Below are 19102 nucleotides of genomic sequence, written 5' to 3'. Positions count from 1 at the left end.
TACTGTGATTTCCCTTATTGCGACGCCGCAGCAACAAGATTCCAGCAAAGTGATATTCCAGAGCACTGTGCCGGTGCCCTAAGGCTGAGGATGCCATAGCCTTGAAGGCATTTATACCTAAGCTCAGAAATAATGCAAAGAATTGTAAGAGGTGGGAGACCATCACTATATTCTAAAACAGTATATTAACAATGCACATTTACATTGAGCAGTGTATTTAGAAGATCAGACTCACCATTTTTCTAAGTAGAACTCTATATCCAGCTCCTCCTGAGCCTTTAAAAAAAATAAAAAATAAAAAAATCAGACACAGAACCAGATAATCTCTGACCATTAGAAAGAATATGAAGCAGGTCCAGGTTCACCCAGAAGCTTTGCCTATAAGGCAATATTCATATTAGGTTATATACTCGAGAGATTGTTTGCTTTTTTTAAAGTGTAATTATATTCAGAAATGTGAGCAAGAAAAAATGAAAGAGAAGGTAAGTGAGATAACTTTTATTGGACCAACTTCTGCAGGTGAAAGACAAGTTTTGGAGCTATACGGACCTCTTCTTCAGCTCAAAAGCTTGACTCTCACTGACAGAAGTTGATCCACTCAAAGATATTACCTCATCCACCGTCTCTCTCTAGTATCCTGGGATGGCTACAACAGCATTTCAAAACACCAATAAAAAATGGCATATGACTCAACTAATCTGCACCCTTTGGGCAGAGTCATGTCTGCTTACTTCTCTGGCAGGCAATTTTTATTTGTTGTACATAAGCATTTTCAGCTAACACAGCTATGAGAGAGTGTAACAGACTAGTGAGTGAGTGTGTTACAGTTCCCACTCTCTATTCAATCTGCAGAGGATGAGAGACTGTTAGGCCCCCAATTAGAAAGATTTAGGTCAAACTGTAGGAGTTTATGCTTTTAGCTCTGGAAGTTCCCAGTTCAATCCTCTGTGCATCAAGCCAAGATAACAGCCATCAAAAAAGCATGCACTATTCTATTATGGATCAACAGAATTACCAAGCAAGATCAAACTTAGAAGTTTTATTACTTTCTCACTACAAAGTAGCTGAAACCAAAACTCAGAGCCAAACACAGGTTCAGGTGCTCAAAAATTCTAAATACTTATTTTTGCAAACAAACCCCATCTTTATAATTGCGTGGCATGTGACCATCTCCGTGTATAATGGGTGATGATGCAAGAGGCAGAAAATGTATTGCGATTTTTAGATTGTAAAGGCAATTTGCAGCAATGACAATTAGAAAAGTCAGGTTTTGTTTTGTAAACTTAATAAATCTGGAAATAGTTCAAAGAATATACAGAGCCCCTCAGTGATTTTTTACAGCCACTTTTCCAAGTATAACCAAATTTGCATGCCAAAAAAAAATATTAATGCAATGTTGTTACTGAGATTTCTTGAAAAATAAAGGTCTCCACTTCTCTTCATTAGAGGCAGGAGGTTAGTATCAGAAAATAACTTTCTACAGCATTATTGGATTGAAACTGTTATGCTGTGCTATTTTCCACTATGAAAGAAGTAAAGTGAACTTTAATGCTATTCAAACAAATCTACTTAGGAGCTGGAAAGATTGAGTGCCAAAGCAAACTTACCCACCACACCATCCCCAAAAGCATGACTAGTCCCATTGAAGTCAATTTATACAAATAATGCTCCATAACTGCTTAAGCGTTACCAACATCAAGGCTTTAATTTTCAATATACTGATCTTTGACTATAGCAGTTCTGCAGACTTCAACTAGGACACTCTACCAAAAGTGGCATTTTAAAAAAAACAACATTTATAATTTAACTCATTATAAAAATTAATCTACAGTCATAACAGCACACATTTTCAAATAAGCTTACTAAGCCTCAACCTCATTTAAATCAGAGAGGGTGAGAGTGAAACTGTAGTCAAAGCAGTGGGACTGTTCAAGGATTTTGTTTTTTTTAAATGGTTTAGGAGAGGTGACATTGTCTCACCAACTGATCACAGGACTAGGAGTTGGGAACTCCTGAATCCTAATCTTGATTGTTGTGTCCATGGGTATGTCACTTAGATCAATATTTTCAAAAGTAGCTGCTAATTTTAGTTACCTCAATATCTAGGCACTCAGCTTGACATCCAGAGTCTGACTTTCAGAGGTGATGAGCACCCACACTCCCTCAACTGTGTCTGGGTGCTCAGCACTTCTGAAAATCAGGCCTTACATGTCTCAAGCTGGGCACCCCAGAATAGAAAAACCTAGAATCAGAAGCAATTTTTGAAAATGTTTGCCTTAGCCTTGCTGTGCTTATTTCCCGATATGGCAAATAGGGATATTACTTACTAACTCATCTCACAGGTGGGACATTAGGATTATTTAAGACTCGTATAGATGAACAGTTAGTGCGTGGCAAGCTGGGGTGTAAATCTACCTTGCACTAATTGTCTTTGTGGACCCTGCTATTACGTGCTAAAAGTCCCCCTGTGAATTTGGAGTAGGTGAAAGTGCACTAGGGAACTTATAGCGTACAGGTAGTAGGTAGTATGCACGTGGACAGTTGGTGCACCATAGGCTAGTCCAAGGTAGTTTTACACTACGGCTTGCTGCAAACTAATAGTTTGTCTACACAAGCACCTTGCTAATATTTAGTGCTGAATAGTGCTTTGAACTTGAACCTGCTAAGTACTATATACATACACAGGTTACAGGGGAACAAAGTGAACTTTGCTCTCAAATCTGTCCCTACTTTATTCAATGAAGCCCTTTTGAACCCCAATACCCATATTGCAGCATGACTGGTTATAGCTACATATCGGCTACCTATGTTTAGTTTCATTTCTTCAGCAATTTGCACTCAGAGCTCATTGCTGTCTTTAACAGCCTTCAGCAGACTTTGGCCCATCTCCCATTCACAGAGCCCAGCAAGCATTCAGTAACAGATTAAAAACAACATAACTAATCAGGAAATACATGTAGATCCTAACTCAACTGTATTGGACACTTCTCCCTAGGGCACTAATTTTCAGTTCCAGATCCACTAATCAGTTTTTCAGGATCACAATTAGAGGCCAAGACCACACTAATCAGGCTCTGGGAAAGGAGGGGTAGAGGTGTAACAAAAGGCTCTCCAGGATTGTGTGATCTGAGCTTTATGTAGACAGAGCATAGACTACTACACATCTAGGTTGCCTAGATGAGGGATCATTACTCCTCACCAATAGCGTACACAGGTAAGTTTGCTTCTGAACTCAGCCACTCCAGCTTCTAAGTAGGATCCATTTGAATAGCACTAAAGAAGTTAGCACACATTTCTTAAAGAAGGCTGAAATTGGTTTGTCTTCACCCAAGCCTATTGGGCATAATTTGGCTGAGGTAATGACCATGGATGGGATATCTTGTTGCAAAACAGTAAGATTGGAACTAAAGCAACTGGACCAATAGTAGTAGAAGAGTGCTTACATCTCCAGCACATGCAAAGTCTGCGAATTTGACTGAATGTAGTAGTTCAGGATTTTAACATGGGGATGGTGGTTATTCTTAAGTTTTGAACTTATTAAAATTGAGAGGTACCCTTTGCAGCAAAGAATATTTGATCCTTGCAAACTAATAATATCAGTTTAGATATGCTAGCCTACATTTTCATCAGTGACTAGTGATTTTGGGTGAATACATTTTTGGGAATCCAATTTGAGACACTTTAAAGGGACCTAGTTTTCAGAAGGTGGGTGCTCAGCACTCTTTGAAATACAGAGGCCCCTAGGGTCTCTAGTTGGGCACCCAAAAAAACTGAGAAACCCCAAAATCACTAATGACTTTTGAAAATGTAGGGTGGCTGTCTTTGCCTGTAAACTAGATTTTCTCCAATATTTTATAATTGCTTCAATACGCTGGGTCAATCAGAAGGCATCTTTGCCTAGGAAATTAAGAAAAAGATACTTTTTTATAAAATGGCAGTTCTGAGCCAAGATGATAGCAGCTCTTGTAACATAATAGATAGTGCCTACATGCTGTACTGCTTGTCTTGGCCCACAGAGGATACGGATCCTTCTACACACAAGAGAGTCTCCCCTTTTATCTTAAGTAGTATTGACTTGTGGTTTTGGACCAATAGGTCCCTATTTCTATCTATACAGAAGTCCACACAGATGTGGGATAACTCGTCCGCAACCTGCTCTAGAATCTGAACTCCTGGTTACACTGGATTCCACAGGACGCGTTTTAGTCAATTGGTGGAAGAGAGAAGAGTAAGTATTGTGGATGTGTACTACTGGTGCTTAGTGAATAAATATCAGACCTTCTCAAACATATGCGACTGTGTCCCCCTCTACAGTTGCTTGACCGGAGAGACTGTAAAGCCCAAAGAACGAAGTGTGCATGGCCAGTGATAAAACATTCAGGATACCAGCCAGAAAAGCAAGGGGAAGTGCGCAAAAGAGAAGTGGTCCCTTTGTTTAAAACGTACTGGGAAGCATCTAATATCAGTGTTCCAAATAATGTCAACTGTCACCAAAATGGCTGCCAAGAGAAACCAAAACCCCTATAACTGTAAGAGCATTATCAAAAGCACTCCACAACTTCTGCAATGCGGAGAGGTTTCTCTCAGTGTGAGCCTCTGTGTGGCTGTATTGAACAGATTTGTAAAGGTACTTGGGCACAGGGTGAATGGTACCAACCTCTGGGTTTAACTTGAAAGTGCGCTTTAAAGGCTGGCCTGGCTTTATACCCCCCACATCAAAGACAATGGAAGTAAGTTCATCATTTATCAGAACATCTTCGTCGAAGAGAGTCAACTCCAGAATGTTCTAAAACAAAACAGAACAAAACAGCACTCAAGGGATGGGTTGGAGGCGGGGGAAGATAGACACACTTGGTACCCTCTCTCTTTGTACATGGCTGATAAACAAAGAGCCATATTCATGTTAACAAAAGCAAGTTGATGGATGAACGTGATATAAATTACTTAGTATTGCTATTTGTTTTACTCTCTACTGTTTATAATACACCCTTTTAGAAGCCTGAAAAATTAAGAGTCCTTCTGCAACAATTTTATCTTTCCCCATTTGTAGCATTTGCCCTGTTCCAAAGATGGAGGATGTGGCCTGATTAGCTCATACTTTGGATAGTTTCTCTGGAAGAGATTTCCTAATGTTTTCCAGTTAAAAGGAATACACAGGACCCAACTTGTTCGGAATTTCCTCTTAACTCAGCCCTGGTTTGCCTGAAGAAAGGACAGCAGTTTCCTCTCTTTCAGGGTGATTCAGAAGCAAATAACTTCCTGATCATCACTGCTACTGGGCAGAGGCAAGCCCAGCTGGGATTAACAGAAAGGTGCACTAGTGGGTAATTGGAAGACACAAAGTACAGTTGCCTATAAATGGCCTGTGCAGTAGCATTATGCTTCAAGGAGACTGCTAAACTACAGAAATGCTCCAGGTTAGCCTTAGCAGTAGCAGCCAGAACTTAAGCGTCCTCATGAATTAGAGGGAATATAAAGATCTTTGTTATTTTATCGCTTTTATTTTAGTAATCTAACTCCTACCTGTTTGTAACTTTCTGCCAACTTGTCAGAGTCATTTATCAGCCCAACTCACGCTCCCAGCAGCCACAAACCACCATGACACAGGCCTGGTCCAGCTGGGAATCTTAACTAATTTCTGCAGAGAGGGTTTTGGGGGTTTTTTTTGTTTTTTTAAGAGATGCCATCATCTTTTAAAAAAGAATATCCTTATTTATCTATCACTAGTGTCAACGTAGAGCACTGACACAGACAGAATTTGAGACATTTTCATCATTCATGTTACACTACAGTCAAGCTTTAGCAATAGTTGACAAATTTACTCTCCCTCCGCTCATGACTTTTAATTCTGTATTTCTGTAATATTGGAATTATTGCAGCTAGTAAAACAAACTCACAGTCAACTTGTATATCACAAACTTATTTGAATTTAGTTGATCCCAGCAATCTTGCCCACACAGTGATATTACCCTAATGACAGACATTAGGGCAAATACAACCATGAGAAGACAATAGCCCCAGGCTGGGAGAATAAATAACCCAGGAAAGTTTACCTGCATTATCAAGGAATTTCCTGAAACTTTATGGGGCCAGTATCAGATTGCTTGATCACTGTCTATGGTGGTGACCAATATTGTCTCATGGTTTCCTTATACTCCCTGGTCTGTCTGTATCCATCTATTGCCCCTCACTTTATGTTTTGATTGTAAGCTCTTTGGGGAAGAAACTCTTTTTATTCTGTGGTTGTACAGTGCCTAGCACAATGGGGTTCTGGTCCATGACCGGGGCTCCTAGACACTGCAAAAATACAAATAGAATATTCATAATGCTCTCTTTCCCCCAGATGCATCAGACAGTACTAGAGAAAAAAAATCCTTCTCTCTCCTTAGCTGTGATTTTCAAGAGTGTGCAGTTATGAATCAGCTCTTTTGGTGGCTATGCAGGGACTTGGGGAACATGTTTGAGTGTTGCGAGCAAAGGGCACCTGCATCTAATGGCTCGTGTGAGACATCTTACGTGAAATGACTTTTTTTTTGTAATAAAGATCCTTTGGGTTTTTTAAATTCAAGATCCTGCCACCCAAGGAGCACCAGATAATCTGATCTGCTCCATATCAAAAGGCTCCCCCTCACCTTGACAGCATTGTGGATTCTGTACTGGAAGGTTTCATTCCACTCTGGATTACTGGAGTTGTCAACAACCTGAGTTCGATAAGTGATTGGAGATGCAGTTGGTAGACGCAATTGCACATAGCAGTCTGCCTTGGACACTGGAATGAAAAGGACAGAAGAATGGTATCAGAAATATTCTAATCAGGTATGTGTCATTGCTTTCTATATTCTATCACGTCACAGGATTGTGCAGAATTAATCAGAAAAAAACATCTGGACCGGCTGGGAGAGTACCCTCATTAAGACACAAATATTTTCAACAGCAGCAAATTGAAATTTCTTTTCACATAAATAGTTCATTTTTCAGGTAGGTCCCAGTGTTAAACACCACCTTCAAAGGGACACTGTTGGGAAAAGGGCTAGTGCTCCAAAGAGGTTTCTTCTTCTGAAATTATTTTACTGTTATTTGGACAGTGGAGGAAAAGATCTCACTGTGCCATTCTTTAAGTTATATTAGCTTATACCATGATCAGAACACCTTGCTTTCATGTGCAGCGGGATCCATGCCCTAGACACCTAATGCCAAAAATCAAACCATGTTTTTGAGTGCAACAGGAGTATCACAATACAGGCACTAGAATCAATCTAATTCTAGAGTACTAAGGTAAAGTGCAACACTCAGGCTGTGTAACATGCACTGGTTTTCTGTTCTCCCAAACACAGACCATAAAGATTGCATAAAGACAAACCAGTGCTGAGTTAAGAGGATATTCCAAACAAGTTAGGCCCTGTGTGTTTCTTTTAACTGGGAAACGTCAGGAAATCTCTTCCAGAGAAACCATCAAAACATTCGGAAATCTCTTCCATAAAGTACCTACATCACAGGAAATTCTGACACTTAGATCCAAGCATGTGATCTAGTCCTATTCCCATTCACAATCAGGATTTCATAGGTTTGTGAATTCTGGCAGAGACACACACTACTAAGAGCTGGAAAGCTCATGTGATAGAACTCAGTGGATCATAATCTAGATTAGATATCCTCACAACGGTTTTAAATGTCCTCTTAACATAGATGAAGCCATGAGGACCTATAGATTTTTCCAGGTATCCCTGAAAACAGGATGCAGAATGCAGCATAGAAAGAAACTTGTTCAGGCAATAAATTTTCTTTAAATTCCCACATGATTCAGTCTGCAGTAAAATTCTGTTTGGGCCTGTTTTACATGAGTCATATCTTGGCCTATTAAACCCTGCAGCTTGCCCAGGAAACATGGCTTTCATCTGAAATGCTTTTTGTTAATGTCCTTGGTTCACTGTAATGGTTTCACTTTCAGGTCTGTGCAACTAGGCAAGGTACAAAGTCGAACAATGGAGCTTCAATGAAATACAAATTATATTAAACTGCCTCACCAAATCTACACAACTGCCATCTGCCTTCATCCTGTGCTTTTTCCTCCACAGCAAGGCACTCCCAGATAGCTTCATGTTTCCATAGAGACTGGTTAGGGACGTGGGACTTCCCCTTTTCCCATCCCCAAAAGGGAACAGTTCTAGTCCTCCAGCCAGGCTCCATCCCTTCCCCAGTGAAGTTAAATCATTTTGGATGGCTGATTCAATCCATTTCAACAATCATAATAAGGACTTGTCAAAGACAAAAAGGGAATCATATAGAGATGGGCTGAACACTTCAGTAGTCTACTCAACAGACCATCCACAGTCGATTGACGTGTCCTTGACCATTTACCTGAGAAACCCATCAAAGAGGATCTCCATCTCCCTCCACCAGTTGAGGAAGTTATAAAAGCCATCAAACAACTGAACTCTGGCAAAGTATCTGGAAAGGATAGTATCCCAGCAGAATTGTATAAAGGAGCAGGCTCAAAGGCTATTGAGGAGCTTCATGACATCCTGAGTAGCATTTGGAAGGAAGAAGAAATGCCACAAGACTTCAAAGATGCTATTATCATATCACTGTTGAAAAACAAAGGCATCAAAGCTGACTGCGGAAATTACGGAGCCATTGCTCTCCTCTGTACAGCAGGCAAAATACTAGCTCGCATTCTAATGAACAGACTCATTGCAAATATATCTGAGGAGAATCTGCCAGAAGCACAGTGTGGTTTTAGACCAGGTTGTAGCACTATGGACATGATCTTTGTTGTAAGGCAGGTCCAGGAAAAATGTTTAGAGCAGAATATGGACCTTGCAGTTTGTAACTGTATGCAGTTTTCAATTGATGTGACCAAAGTTTTTGATACGGTCAACACAGAGGGTCTATGGGCTATTCTACATAAACTGGGCTGCCCAAGAAGGTTCATACAAATCATGTCTGTTCCATGACCACGTGACAGTGCAAGTACTCACCAGTGGTGACTTTCCCGAAGCATATGAAATCTCGAATGGGGTGAAGCAAGGCTGCGTATTTGCTCCAGAGCTGTTCAACTTGTTCTTTGCTTGTGTTCTCAACCATGCAACAAAGGACTTGGATTGGGGGATATTCATCCCTCTTTGATCTTACTGCTAAGACCAAGACACTGGAGATGCTTCTCGTCAAGGCACTTTTTGCAGAAGACTGCGCCTTGATGGCTCAGACATCAGGTCAACATTGATAGATTTTTCTGAAGCATCCCAGCTCTTTGGCCTCACCATCAGTCTCAGGAAGACAGAGATCTTGTTCCAATCAGCACCTCATTCCGATGCCCTTGTGCCAGCCATATTCATCCAAGGGACACAGTTGAAAAATGTGGATCAGTTCAAGTATCTGGGCAGTACTGAAGGGCTAAAATCCATATGCTGTTTATGTTACAACCTGATATATAGACCGTGTCAGCTCTTTTTAGAGGCCCAAAGTCCAGAGTTTGGTCAAGATGACAGAGGCCTAGCAAATAGTGAACAATATTAGCTAAGAAGCAGAACAAATAAAGGACAACCTTGCTTTTTGCTAAAATAAGCTTGGTCAGCAAGAAGCCAGGTGGAAATTATAATTGGGGGCTTTATCTCAAAGCTGCAAACAGATCTAAGGAATGAAAGGGGCCCTGTTCCTTCTGTAGAAAAGGTGCCTTCCTACATACCAGCCTTGAGTTTATGGAAGAGGTTCAAACATGTCAGTATGAGATATATCCTCCCTCTCACAGATGTACACCCGTCCTCCAAGCCATTGCCAGTGCCTGCCTTAGAAACACAAATGAACAACTAAAAAGCAATCTTTATTGCCCTGTACTTTTCATGTGTCTCTTTGCTTTAACCCCTAGTATGTACCTGTTGGACAATCAGAGGAGCTACTTCATTCCTATGGACCCCAAATCAGAATTCAACATATATTTTTTATACTAACACACTATACATTGTTTAAAGGAAAACACCTATGTACTAATTGTGTCATGTGTTAACCTGAAACCATGGGTGGAGACATTATATAATCTTTGACTATTGACTACTGTGCTTATCTTGTCTTGCTGCTAGACCTATCCAGGGATTTGGGACTGCCTACCCAGCCATTTCCCTCCACCCATGGAAAAATCCATATAATCCATTGTAATCAATTGTTTGGCAGCGTCTCTGAGCCTAATAAGCAAGGTGACACCCCGCCAGCGCTGTTCGTAATAAACCCAAGTGCTTGATTCTACACGGTGTCCATATTTTGTTCCTTCAGTACCATCTCAATTTCGTGCAAGATGGATGAGGTCATATAAATAGGAGCGCAGGGTTTTGTTTTCCTGGTACCTCCACTCATGTTATCACTGGGCCTGCACTGCAGTTATTACCCCAGATCTGGCCAGGATCTCTGCTTTCAGCTGGGGGTAGTCTGCCGCAGCCTTTTCAGGCAAATCATAGTAGGCCTTCTGGGCCTCCCCACACAGGAATGGTGCGAGGATGCCAAACCACTGTTCTCAGGGCCAAGCCTCCTGCAGGGCTGTCCTCTCAAAGGCCAGGCGGTATGCCTCTACATCATCCGCCCGCATCATTTTCTGCGGCCAATTGCTGGCCCGTATGATCTGCGTCCCATCATGGCCGCGGTTCAGCTCTGTAAGGACCTTTACCGGGTTTACCAGTTCCTGCAACATAGCCTGGTCCATCAGCAGGTGATTAGTCTCTTGATGCAGCCGCACTGCCTCCTGTTGGGCGGCTGCCTGGACAGAGGTAGCCTCCTGCTAGGCAGCTGTGGCTTGTATTAGTGCCCACACTACTTCCTCCATTGTGGAGAAAAAAAATAAATAAATAAACCCTCTCCCTTTTTTTTTTCCCCCTTCTTTCTCCAAACACCCTCCTTCTTCCGCCGCGCTGTGCACACCAGATCCCACTTCTAAAACCAGTTGTAACAAAGTTTCTCCTCTTGGTGGGTCTTGCGCTTATTGGAGGATTTGCTCACCTTGGAGCTTCACAGCAGCCCTTAGTTTGGCCGTCTTCATGAACCCACAGTCCAGGTCAACTCTTCTTGTGTCTGACCAGGAATTGGGAGGTTTGGGGGGAACCCGGGCCCGCCCTCTACTCCAGGTTCCAGCCCAGGGCCCTGTGGAATGCAGCTGTCTAGAGTGCCTCCTGGAACAGCTGTGCGACAGCTACAACTCCCTGGGCTACTTCCCCATGGCTCCTCCCAATACCTGCTTTATCCTCACCATAAGACCTTCCTCCTGGTGTCTGATAATGGTTTTATTCTTCCGTCCTCCAACATTATGCATTCTCACTCTCAGCTCCTAGCGCCTCTTGCTCCCAGCTCCTTACACGCACACCACAAACTGAAGTGAGCTCCTTTTTAAAACCCAGGTGCCCTGATTAGCCTGCCTTAATTGATTCTAGCAGCTTCTTGAGTGGGTGCAGGTGTTCTAATCAGCCTGTCTGTCTTAATTGTCTCCAGAAGGTTCCTGATTTTTCTGGAACCCTCCCTGTTACCTTACCCAGGGAAAAGGGACCTACTTAACTGGGGCTAATATATCTGCCTTCTATTACTCTCCTGTAGCCATCTGGCCCGACCCTGTCACAATATATACTGAAAATGACTGATTCATAGATTCCAAGGTCAGAAGGGACCATCATCATCTAGTCTGATCTCCTGTGTAACACAGGCCAGAGAACTTCCCCCAAGCAATTCCTAGAGCAGATATTTTAGAAAAAACAAGCAAGCTGTGGGGATGCAGTGTTACATCAACCAGAGGAAATCCTGGCTATGTTACAGTTGTGCATTGTGTAAAACATGAGTCTGCACAACATTGGTCAAGTACTTACATAGATCTGTACCCTTGATGTTTCTGGCTCTGAGGACTTTTACTGTGAGGTTGTAATAAGGATGCTTCTCACGCTGTAAAGACAAGCGGGTTCTCTGTTAATGTCAGCTTCAGCACACCTTCCAAAAACATGCAAATATCAAGATAAGGGAATGAAGTGGAACAACCCGCACAGAGTCCACTATAAGTAAATCTTAGTTTTGAAATATAAGAACTATCTGAAATTGAGAAAGTGAAGACATAGGGTGGTATCTCTGAAGAAGGTGGGCGAAGGACAGAGGCAGAGTACCACAGTGAAGGGAGGCTGAGAATTAAATGAATTCCCATCTCACCACAGGTAAAAGTGATCTTTTTTTAGATAGTCAAACTGACAGTCATAGAAGAAAAAAACTCTTTAGGGCTCACTGTTGTTACAGCTCAGTTTCAAATAGCTTAATTAACCCTATTACTGCTGAGCTATAAATTAGATATTAACTTAATTTTTAAATCCTTCCTCCTAGCTTAGTGTGTCCCATTCATTTGTACAGAACACTTGAGCTACATTGCTATATCGAGCACAAGTCAGTTGGCCTGGGTTCTGAGACTCACTGCCATGGGTCTTTTTTTCTTTTTTGTAGTCGAGACATATCCCCATTTTACAGATGGGTACTAAGGATAAGATTCCTCCCCCAGCTTACCTCACAACAGTGTTGTAAAAATAAGTTGTTTGTGAAGCACTCAGATACTATAGTGATGAGCACCACAGAAAAGCCTATCAGGAAATTAATAATTCTGTCTTCAAAGCAGGGTTTGAATGGGGCAAACACTGAACTATGAAGATAAAACAAAATATTCTGTGCACTGAATGAGGCAGGGGTCCAATATATTAAGTGATCATGTAATTAAAGACTATTGCAATGCATGCACACAAGGGGAGCAAACTAAGGTTCCATAGACAACCTTAGTAGTGGTTTCAGAGTAACAGCCGTGTTAGTCTGTATTCGCAAAAAGAAAAGGAGGACTTGTGGCACCTTAGAGACTAACCAATTTATTTGAGCATGAGCTTTCGTGAGCTACAGCTCACTTCATCGGATGCATACTGTGGAAACTGCAGAAGACATTATATACACAGGGACCATGAAACAATACCTCCTCCCACCCCACTCTCCTGCTGGTAATAGCTTATCTAAAGTGATCATCAAGTTGGGCCATTTCCAGGTTCTCTCACCCTCCGCCCCCCCCCCACACAAACTCACTCACCTGCTGGTAATAGCCCATCCAAAGTGACCACTCTCTTTCCCCCACACACACAAACTCACGCACCTGCTGGTAATAGCCCATCCAAAGTGACCACTCTCTTTAAAATTTAAAGAGAGTGGTCACTTTGGATGGGCTATTACCAGCAGGTGAGTGAGTTTGTGTGGGGGGGGGGCGGCGGAGGGTGAGAAAACCTGGATTTGTGCTGGAAATGGCCCAACTTGATGATCACTTTAGATAAGCTATTACCAGCAGGAGAGTGGGGTGGGAGGAGGTATTGTTTCATGGTCTCTGTGTATATAATGTCTTCTGCAGTTTCCACAGTATGCATCCGATGAAGTGAGCTGTAGCTCACGAAAGCTCATGCTCAAATAAATTGGTTAGTCTCTAAGGTGCCACAAGTACTCCTTTTCTTTTTGCGAACCTTAGTAGTGACATTTCCTAAGTTTTGAGCGTTTGTCTTTGTAACCTCAACATTCTTGTAATGTTTTTTGAGTGTAATATACATCAGAGCCATAATTAGATCTTCTCCTCCCCCCCCCCCCCCCGTTCCCTCCTCCCCAGGTTAAACACATTTTGTTTTTGACTCTTTTCTTAATAGGTTTTTCTTCTTTCAATATCCCTAAACTAACCTCTCTACCTAAGCCACCCGCCTCTCTACCTTCCCAATACTTGGTCTACAAGTTTCAGGAAGGAGATACAGGGCTGCATGTAAGGTTATTTTCCCTTACTCCCTGGTGGAAAATTGCTACTGCCCTGTAGGATGTTAAATACAGTAAGGATGTGGTTGCAAAAATGTCTGCCATCATGTGTGACTGAACTCTCCTGACATGACACACAAGGTTCTATAATATTGGCATCTGGGAGATCACACAACATCAGCACACATCCCACTCCCTCACTTCACTCTGAAGGATGTCAGTGTACACCCATGTGTTGCAATCCCAATGATAATGATCCTCTCCAAGAGCCTCTGAGAAAAGAGGTTTGTCAACAGCCACTCAGCTGAATCAACATTCCCCAAACAGAGGAACTTCCACAACATAAATTAAAGACTCAGGAGCATAGCAAAGATCTCTGCCAACTATGAGAGCTAGGTCTGTTCCAAGTCCCATGTTTTTAAGTAAACTGGCACCTTTCTTAGTCTAATGCAGTTTTATTTCATAAGAGGCACGGTGGCGTCATATTACATTACAAGATAAGCATGCACAGTAAACTCAGAAATTAAATGTGACATCACCAAGTTCGCACTACCTGAGTCCCAGGGGCAAGGCAGGCAGGGCCAGAAGAGTAGCTGATTCCTAGCAGAGCAGCTGTTCTATATGAGTAATCAATGTTTGTGAAACAGATTCAAGTGTGAGACAGCTCTTGGAGTTGAGTTTATGGCCCAGGTGCCCTTTCTCCAGAGGTAGCATATTGCACCCTAGGTGAAATTTACTTCCCTGAATAAGTGGACCTTTTGTGTAGGGGACCTCACATTGCCCAGGATGGAATTCTTCTGGGCTGAGTGAATTGATAAGCATAACAAGCACAGAAAATTGCCAGGTTTGCTATCTGAGTTTGGATGAGCCTGAAACCTCTAAGTGAAACTAAGTGGGTTTGAATCTGAATAAACCAAAGGGACAGCATCTGTGCACCTCTAATTCTCAACAGCAACATTTCACTTGTAAATAGTTAATGTGGCAGGTACTGGCTAAAATTTCAAACTAGCAAGTCTCCAAAAATGACAGCTTCACACTCCTGATGAATCCCTGGTTAGACTGCAAAGCACTGGTGTTCAGTAACAATTCTGCCCTCTTGCCTGACTTTGCTCTTCCAAACCCTGTATTAAATATAACAAATTAAAAAACAATTTAAAATGAACAAAGCCACAGTTTTACATAAATCAAACAAGAACCAACAATGACAGGCACACAGCAAACTTCTCATGATTTTTTTCTGTAACCTTTGCCTCCCCCATAAAGCCTCACCTACAATACAAATATAACCACATGAAGGAACCTGGTTAAAAGTGGGCTACCCCCTACCTTGGTTACAAAGCAAGTATGATTCGAATATGTAGTCCAGAGTCTATCTTAACAGCAGCTTTAGCCTGGCTGTAGAACAAGGTTAACAGCCACTCTGCACTACATATTGGAACTCTTGCAAGGTAAGGAATAACTAATTACCAAGTTACCAGACATAGTTGTATTGGTAGTTTAGACAGGGGCTTACTCTGGGCTAATCCTTGCCATACTTGGTAGGATTCAGAGTGTAAATTCCCGTTAGCCTGGGGAGCGACTAAAAGGAAAATGCACAGAATTGCTCTGCTTCTTTATAGTCAAAATAGACTATGGATGAAATCTGCAAAAACATTTCCTTAACTTTGCTCCCACTGAAGTCAATGGGAGTTTCACCACCCCTGATTTCAATGGGAGCTGACTTAAGGCCACAGAGAGCACTTTTTAAAATTTCACCATACATTGCCAAACAGACTCCGACCTATGAAGCCCAGAGTCTAGGAATGAGCAGCTAAGCCCAGTCGCTATCACCACCTTTGCTATCCAAACTCTGCTTTAGGTAGCTTCTCCTACACATGACAAAGGCTGTGTTCACCCTGTTTTAGGGCTGCTTTTATGCATGTGTCATAACTTTTAGTCGCTTCTCTCTCATGTGGGTGATGACACTTAGTACAAAGGAAGGGCAAAAGTTTACATTACCCGCCGGTGATAGAGCCCGGTATCCTTCCTCTCTTTCCTCTGGAATAGCACAGCAGCCAGAAGTGGGAACATTCGGGGTGACACCCTGCTAAGCAGCACAGCACGGAACATGGGAGACCTTCCCAAACCCTGAGGTAAAGAAACAGGAGTGAAAACACCAAGTCACTGGAATTTGACCGGCTGCTTCTCCTCACTCCTCTGAACTGCTGTAGCTTTGTCCTAAGTTACACACAGAGCTCTGCTCCAACAGGGAGAAGCAACCACTGGGGCGGAGGGGGGGGGTGTGTGGCTTGGAGTTGCATAACAATCCAGTTTACAGCCTCGCTGGCAGGTTTTTCCAAACACTAGCAGTAAAACATAAGGGTGATAAATAAATTAGATCAAGGGAGCGGAAAGAGGGTCTGACAAGAAGCACTATGTTTTCTTCCAGACTCTGACACAAACTTGTTCTGTGACTCTGGGCAAGTTGCAACTTCTCTGGGCTTGAATTTCCCGGTCTGTTGAAATACAGAGAAATCCCTGTGTCACAGTTCATTAGTGTCTGCAAAGTGCATTGAGATCCTCTGATGGCAGGCAAAAAAGAAAGACTAGATAACAATCAAAGTTAAGAATCCAAAGAATTAAGAGGATAAGGAAGATATTTACGTCTATTATGGGGGGGGAATAATGAGGGAGGAAGCAGAGGAAATTAGTTAAAAGTATCAGGGGGTAGCCGTGTTAGTCTGTATCCAAAAAAAACAACAAGGAGTCCGGTGGCACCTTAAAGACTAACAGATTTATTTCGTGGGTAAAAACCCCACTTCTTCAGATGCATCCAGGTGCCTAGAGCCCAGCTGCTCACCAGATCTGCCGCCAGCTTCTCCTCCTCCCAGCCCCCAAACCTCCAAGTACCTAGTACTGTCTAACTTAAACTAAGCCAATAGACACTACACATCTGTACCTCCTCCTCCATTGATGCTAACCTCTCCCACAAGTGCCCTTACCCTGCCCCACTGCTCCCCAGGTGACTGACTGTCCCCCGCTGCATCCCACCCAATGCCATCTGTCCCCGTTTCCAGCAGTTACACACCTGGAAATTAGGTGTTGGATGAAGAGTTAAGGAAATCTGAATATACTGGAAGCTTTTTGCCCTGCAGTAATCTAGAGCCTTTTATTAGTTCTTAATACAGTCAATTTTATATCTGAGTTACTCTGACTGTGGCCTCAGTCCTGAAGGCACCATTCCACTCAGAACTGCAGCGTAAGGAAGTAATCGTGCCTAGATAGCATAGCAGCATACACCTTATACAAGCATAACTTGATCAGATCAGAGCATGGGTCTGAGCAAAAAAATTGCCCTTTGCTCCTGCAGTTGCTGATGTCTGTGGCATGTTTTGATTCAACAAACAAAAACAAAACAGCAAGGAGGAAATTTGCACAATTCCCCTTTCTGTCGTTGGCCCCTATTTGTGAGCACCTTGCTAGTCAATGATCAGGTTGTTTCCACTCAAGCAATCACTCCTCCCCTTTGCCAGCGTGTCTTCTAACATGCTGCATGTTTAAAAGGTATTGTCAATTTCTGGCTACATGAGAGTGGGCTGCCCAACCAATGGGAAGTTGCTGGTGGCATCCTCTGCAATAAATGGAGTTAGGGGTATGGGAAGAGCTGTTAAATGAAGCACTTTATTTTCATATATGGGGAAAGGGAAATATAAATTAAAAAAACTGAGTTCCCTTTCACACTTTACCGTAGAAAAGATTGATCAGCTGGTCTAGTCACTGGGTTGATCTGGACAACAATACAAAACTAATCTGTAAATCTTAGTTCTTGAAGAAGTTCATTCACCAGCTTCACAGCCCTTTGGTTTTTTAATCCAAGTTGGTTAAATCTGTAGGCGAAGGCCAAAAACTTCATTGGTTGTATTGCTTGCCAGAATCACATGCGAAATAAACTCTGAAGAAGTGGGGTTTTTACCCACGAAAGCTTATGCTCAAATAAATCTGTTAGTCTTTAAGGTGCCACCGGACTCCTTGTTGTTTTAGTTTAAAATGACAGTTGTTAATAGCTGAGACACTGAAGTTTGGGATTTAAAAAAAAAAACAACCAAATGTACTGCAAATAAAACTCAAGAGAGGGGTTTGGACAATTAGAATGGGATTGAGACCTTGGGCCAAATCCTGCTCACTTTTCTCATGTAAGTAAAACTCTGACTTCATGAGATTACTTTGGTGGGCAATGCAAGCACAATTTGGTCCCTTCTTAGTATGGACCCAATCCAACACCCATTGCCATTGACTTCAATAAACACTGGATTTGACCCTGTAAAAAAATTTTTAAAAATAGGTACTAGAATACTTTGGAAAAAACAATCAATAGTTTCAGATTTTATCCCAGGGCTTTACGGGTATTTGTTAATGAATTTCCTGAATAACTGGCAATTAATTTAGAAAAGGTAGAGATAACTGGAGAATCTCAGACATTGTAATGCCAAACTTCAAGCCACCTGGCTATTTGTCCTGAATCTAACTTAATTCCCTAGTAAAATAATAGGGCAAACTGAGCCACACACATCTGAAAGTGCCTAAAAGATAATGGAAGCTTGAGCAATTAGCACCATGGCTTTGAATCATAGGACTGGAAGGGACCTTGAAAGGTCATCTAGTCCAGTCACCTGCACTCATGGCAGGACTAAGGGTATGTCTACACTATCCACATTACAGCACAGCCACAGCAGTGCTGTGACATGGGCAGTGTAGACATGCTTTATCGCTAAAACTTTGTCGCTCAGGGGGGTGTTTTTTCACACCCCTGAAAGACAAAAGTTTTAACGCTGAAAGTGGCAGTGTAGACACAGGCTATATATTATCTAGACCATCCCTGACAGGTGTTTGTCTAACCTGCTCTTAAAAATCTCTAATGATGGAGATTCCACAACCTCCCTAGGCAATTTATTCCAGTGCTTAACCACCTTCACAGTTAGGAAGTTTTTCCAAATGTCCAACATAAACCTCCCTTGCCGCAATTTAAGGCCATTGTGTCTTGCCTTATCCTCAGAGGTTAAGAACAACAATTCTTCTCCCTCCTCCTTGTAACAACCTTTTATGTACTTGAAAATGGTTATGTTCCCTCTCAGTCTTCTCTTTTCCAGATGAAACAAACCCAATTTTTTTCAATATTCCCTCATAGGTCATGTTTTCTAGACCTTTACTCATTTTTGTTGCTCTTCTCTGGACTTTCTCCAATTTGTCCACATCTTTCCTGCAACGTGGCGCCCAGAACTGGACACAATACTCCAACTGAGGTCTAATCAGCGCGGACTAGAGCAGAAGAATTACTTCTCATGTCTTGCTT

The 19102-nt window shown here is 42.1% G+C and overlaps 1 protein-coding gene across 1 annotated transcript in view; it reads right to left on the bottom strand.

The window, feature by feature from the left end:
• The window catches only part of LOC144266762 (cytosolic phospholipase A2 zeta-like), a 42348-nt gene extending 26466 nt beyond the window's left edge, over positions 1-15882 (bottom strand). The window contains exons 1-5 of the mRNA XM_077820262.1: positions 15772-15882; positions 11838-11910; positions 6633-6769; positions 4658-4786; positions 236-276 (exon numbers count right to left, since the gene is read on the bottom strand). Of these exons, the coding sequence (XP_077676388.1) occupies positions 236-276; positions 4658-4786; positions 6633-6769; positions 11838-11910; positions 15772-15882 (491 nt within the window). The remainder of the gene's footprint in view (positions 1-235; positions 277-4657; positions 4787-6632; positions 6770-11837; positions 11911-15771) is intronic.
• Between the last annotated feature and the right edge of the window lie 3220 nt (positions 15883-19102).

Source organism: Eretmochelys imbricata, chromosome 6 (assembly GCF_965152235.1).
Source record: "Eretmochelys imbricata isolate rEreImb1 chromosome 6, rEreImb1.hap1, whole genome shotgun sequence".
Taxonomy (NCBI): Eukaryota; Metazoa; Chordata; order Testudines; family Cheloniidae; genus Eretmochelys; species Eretmochelys imbricata.
This window is presented reverse-complemented; position numbering and strand designations above follow the sequence as displayed.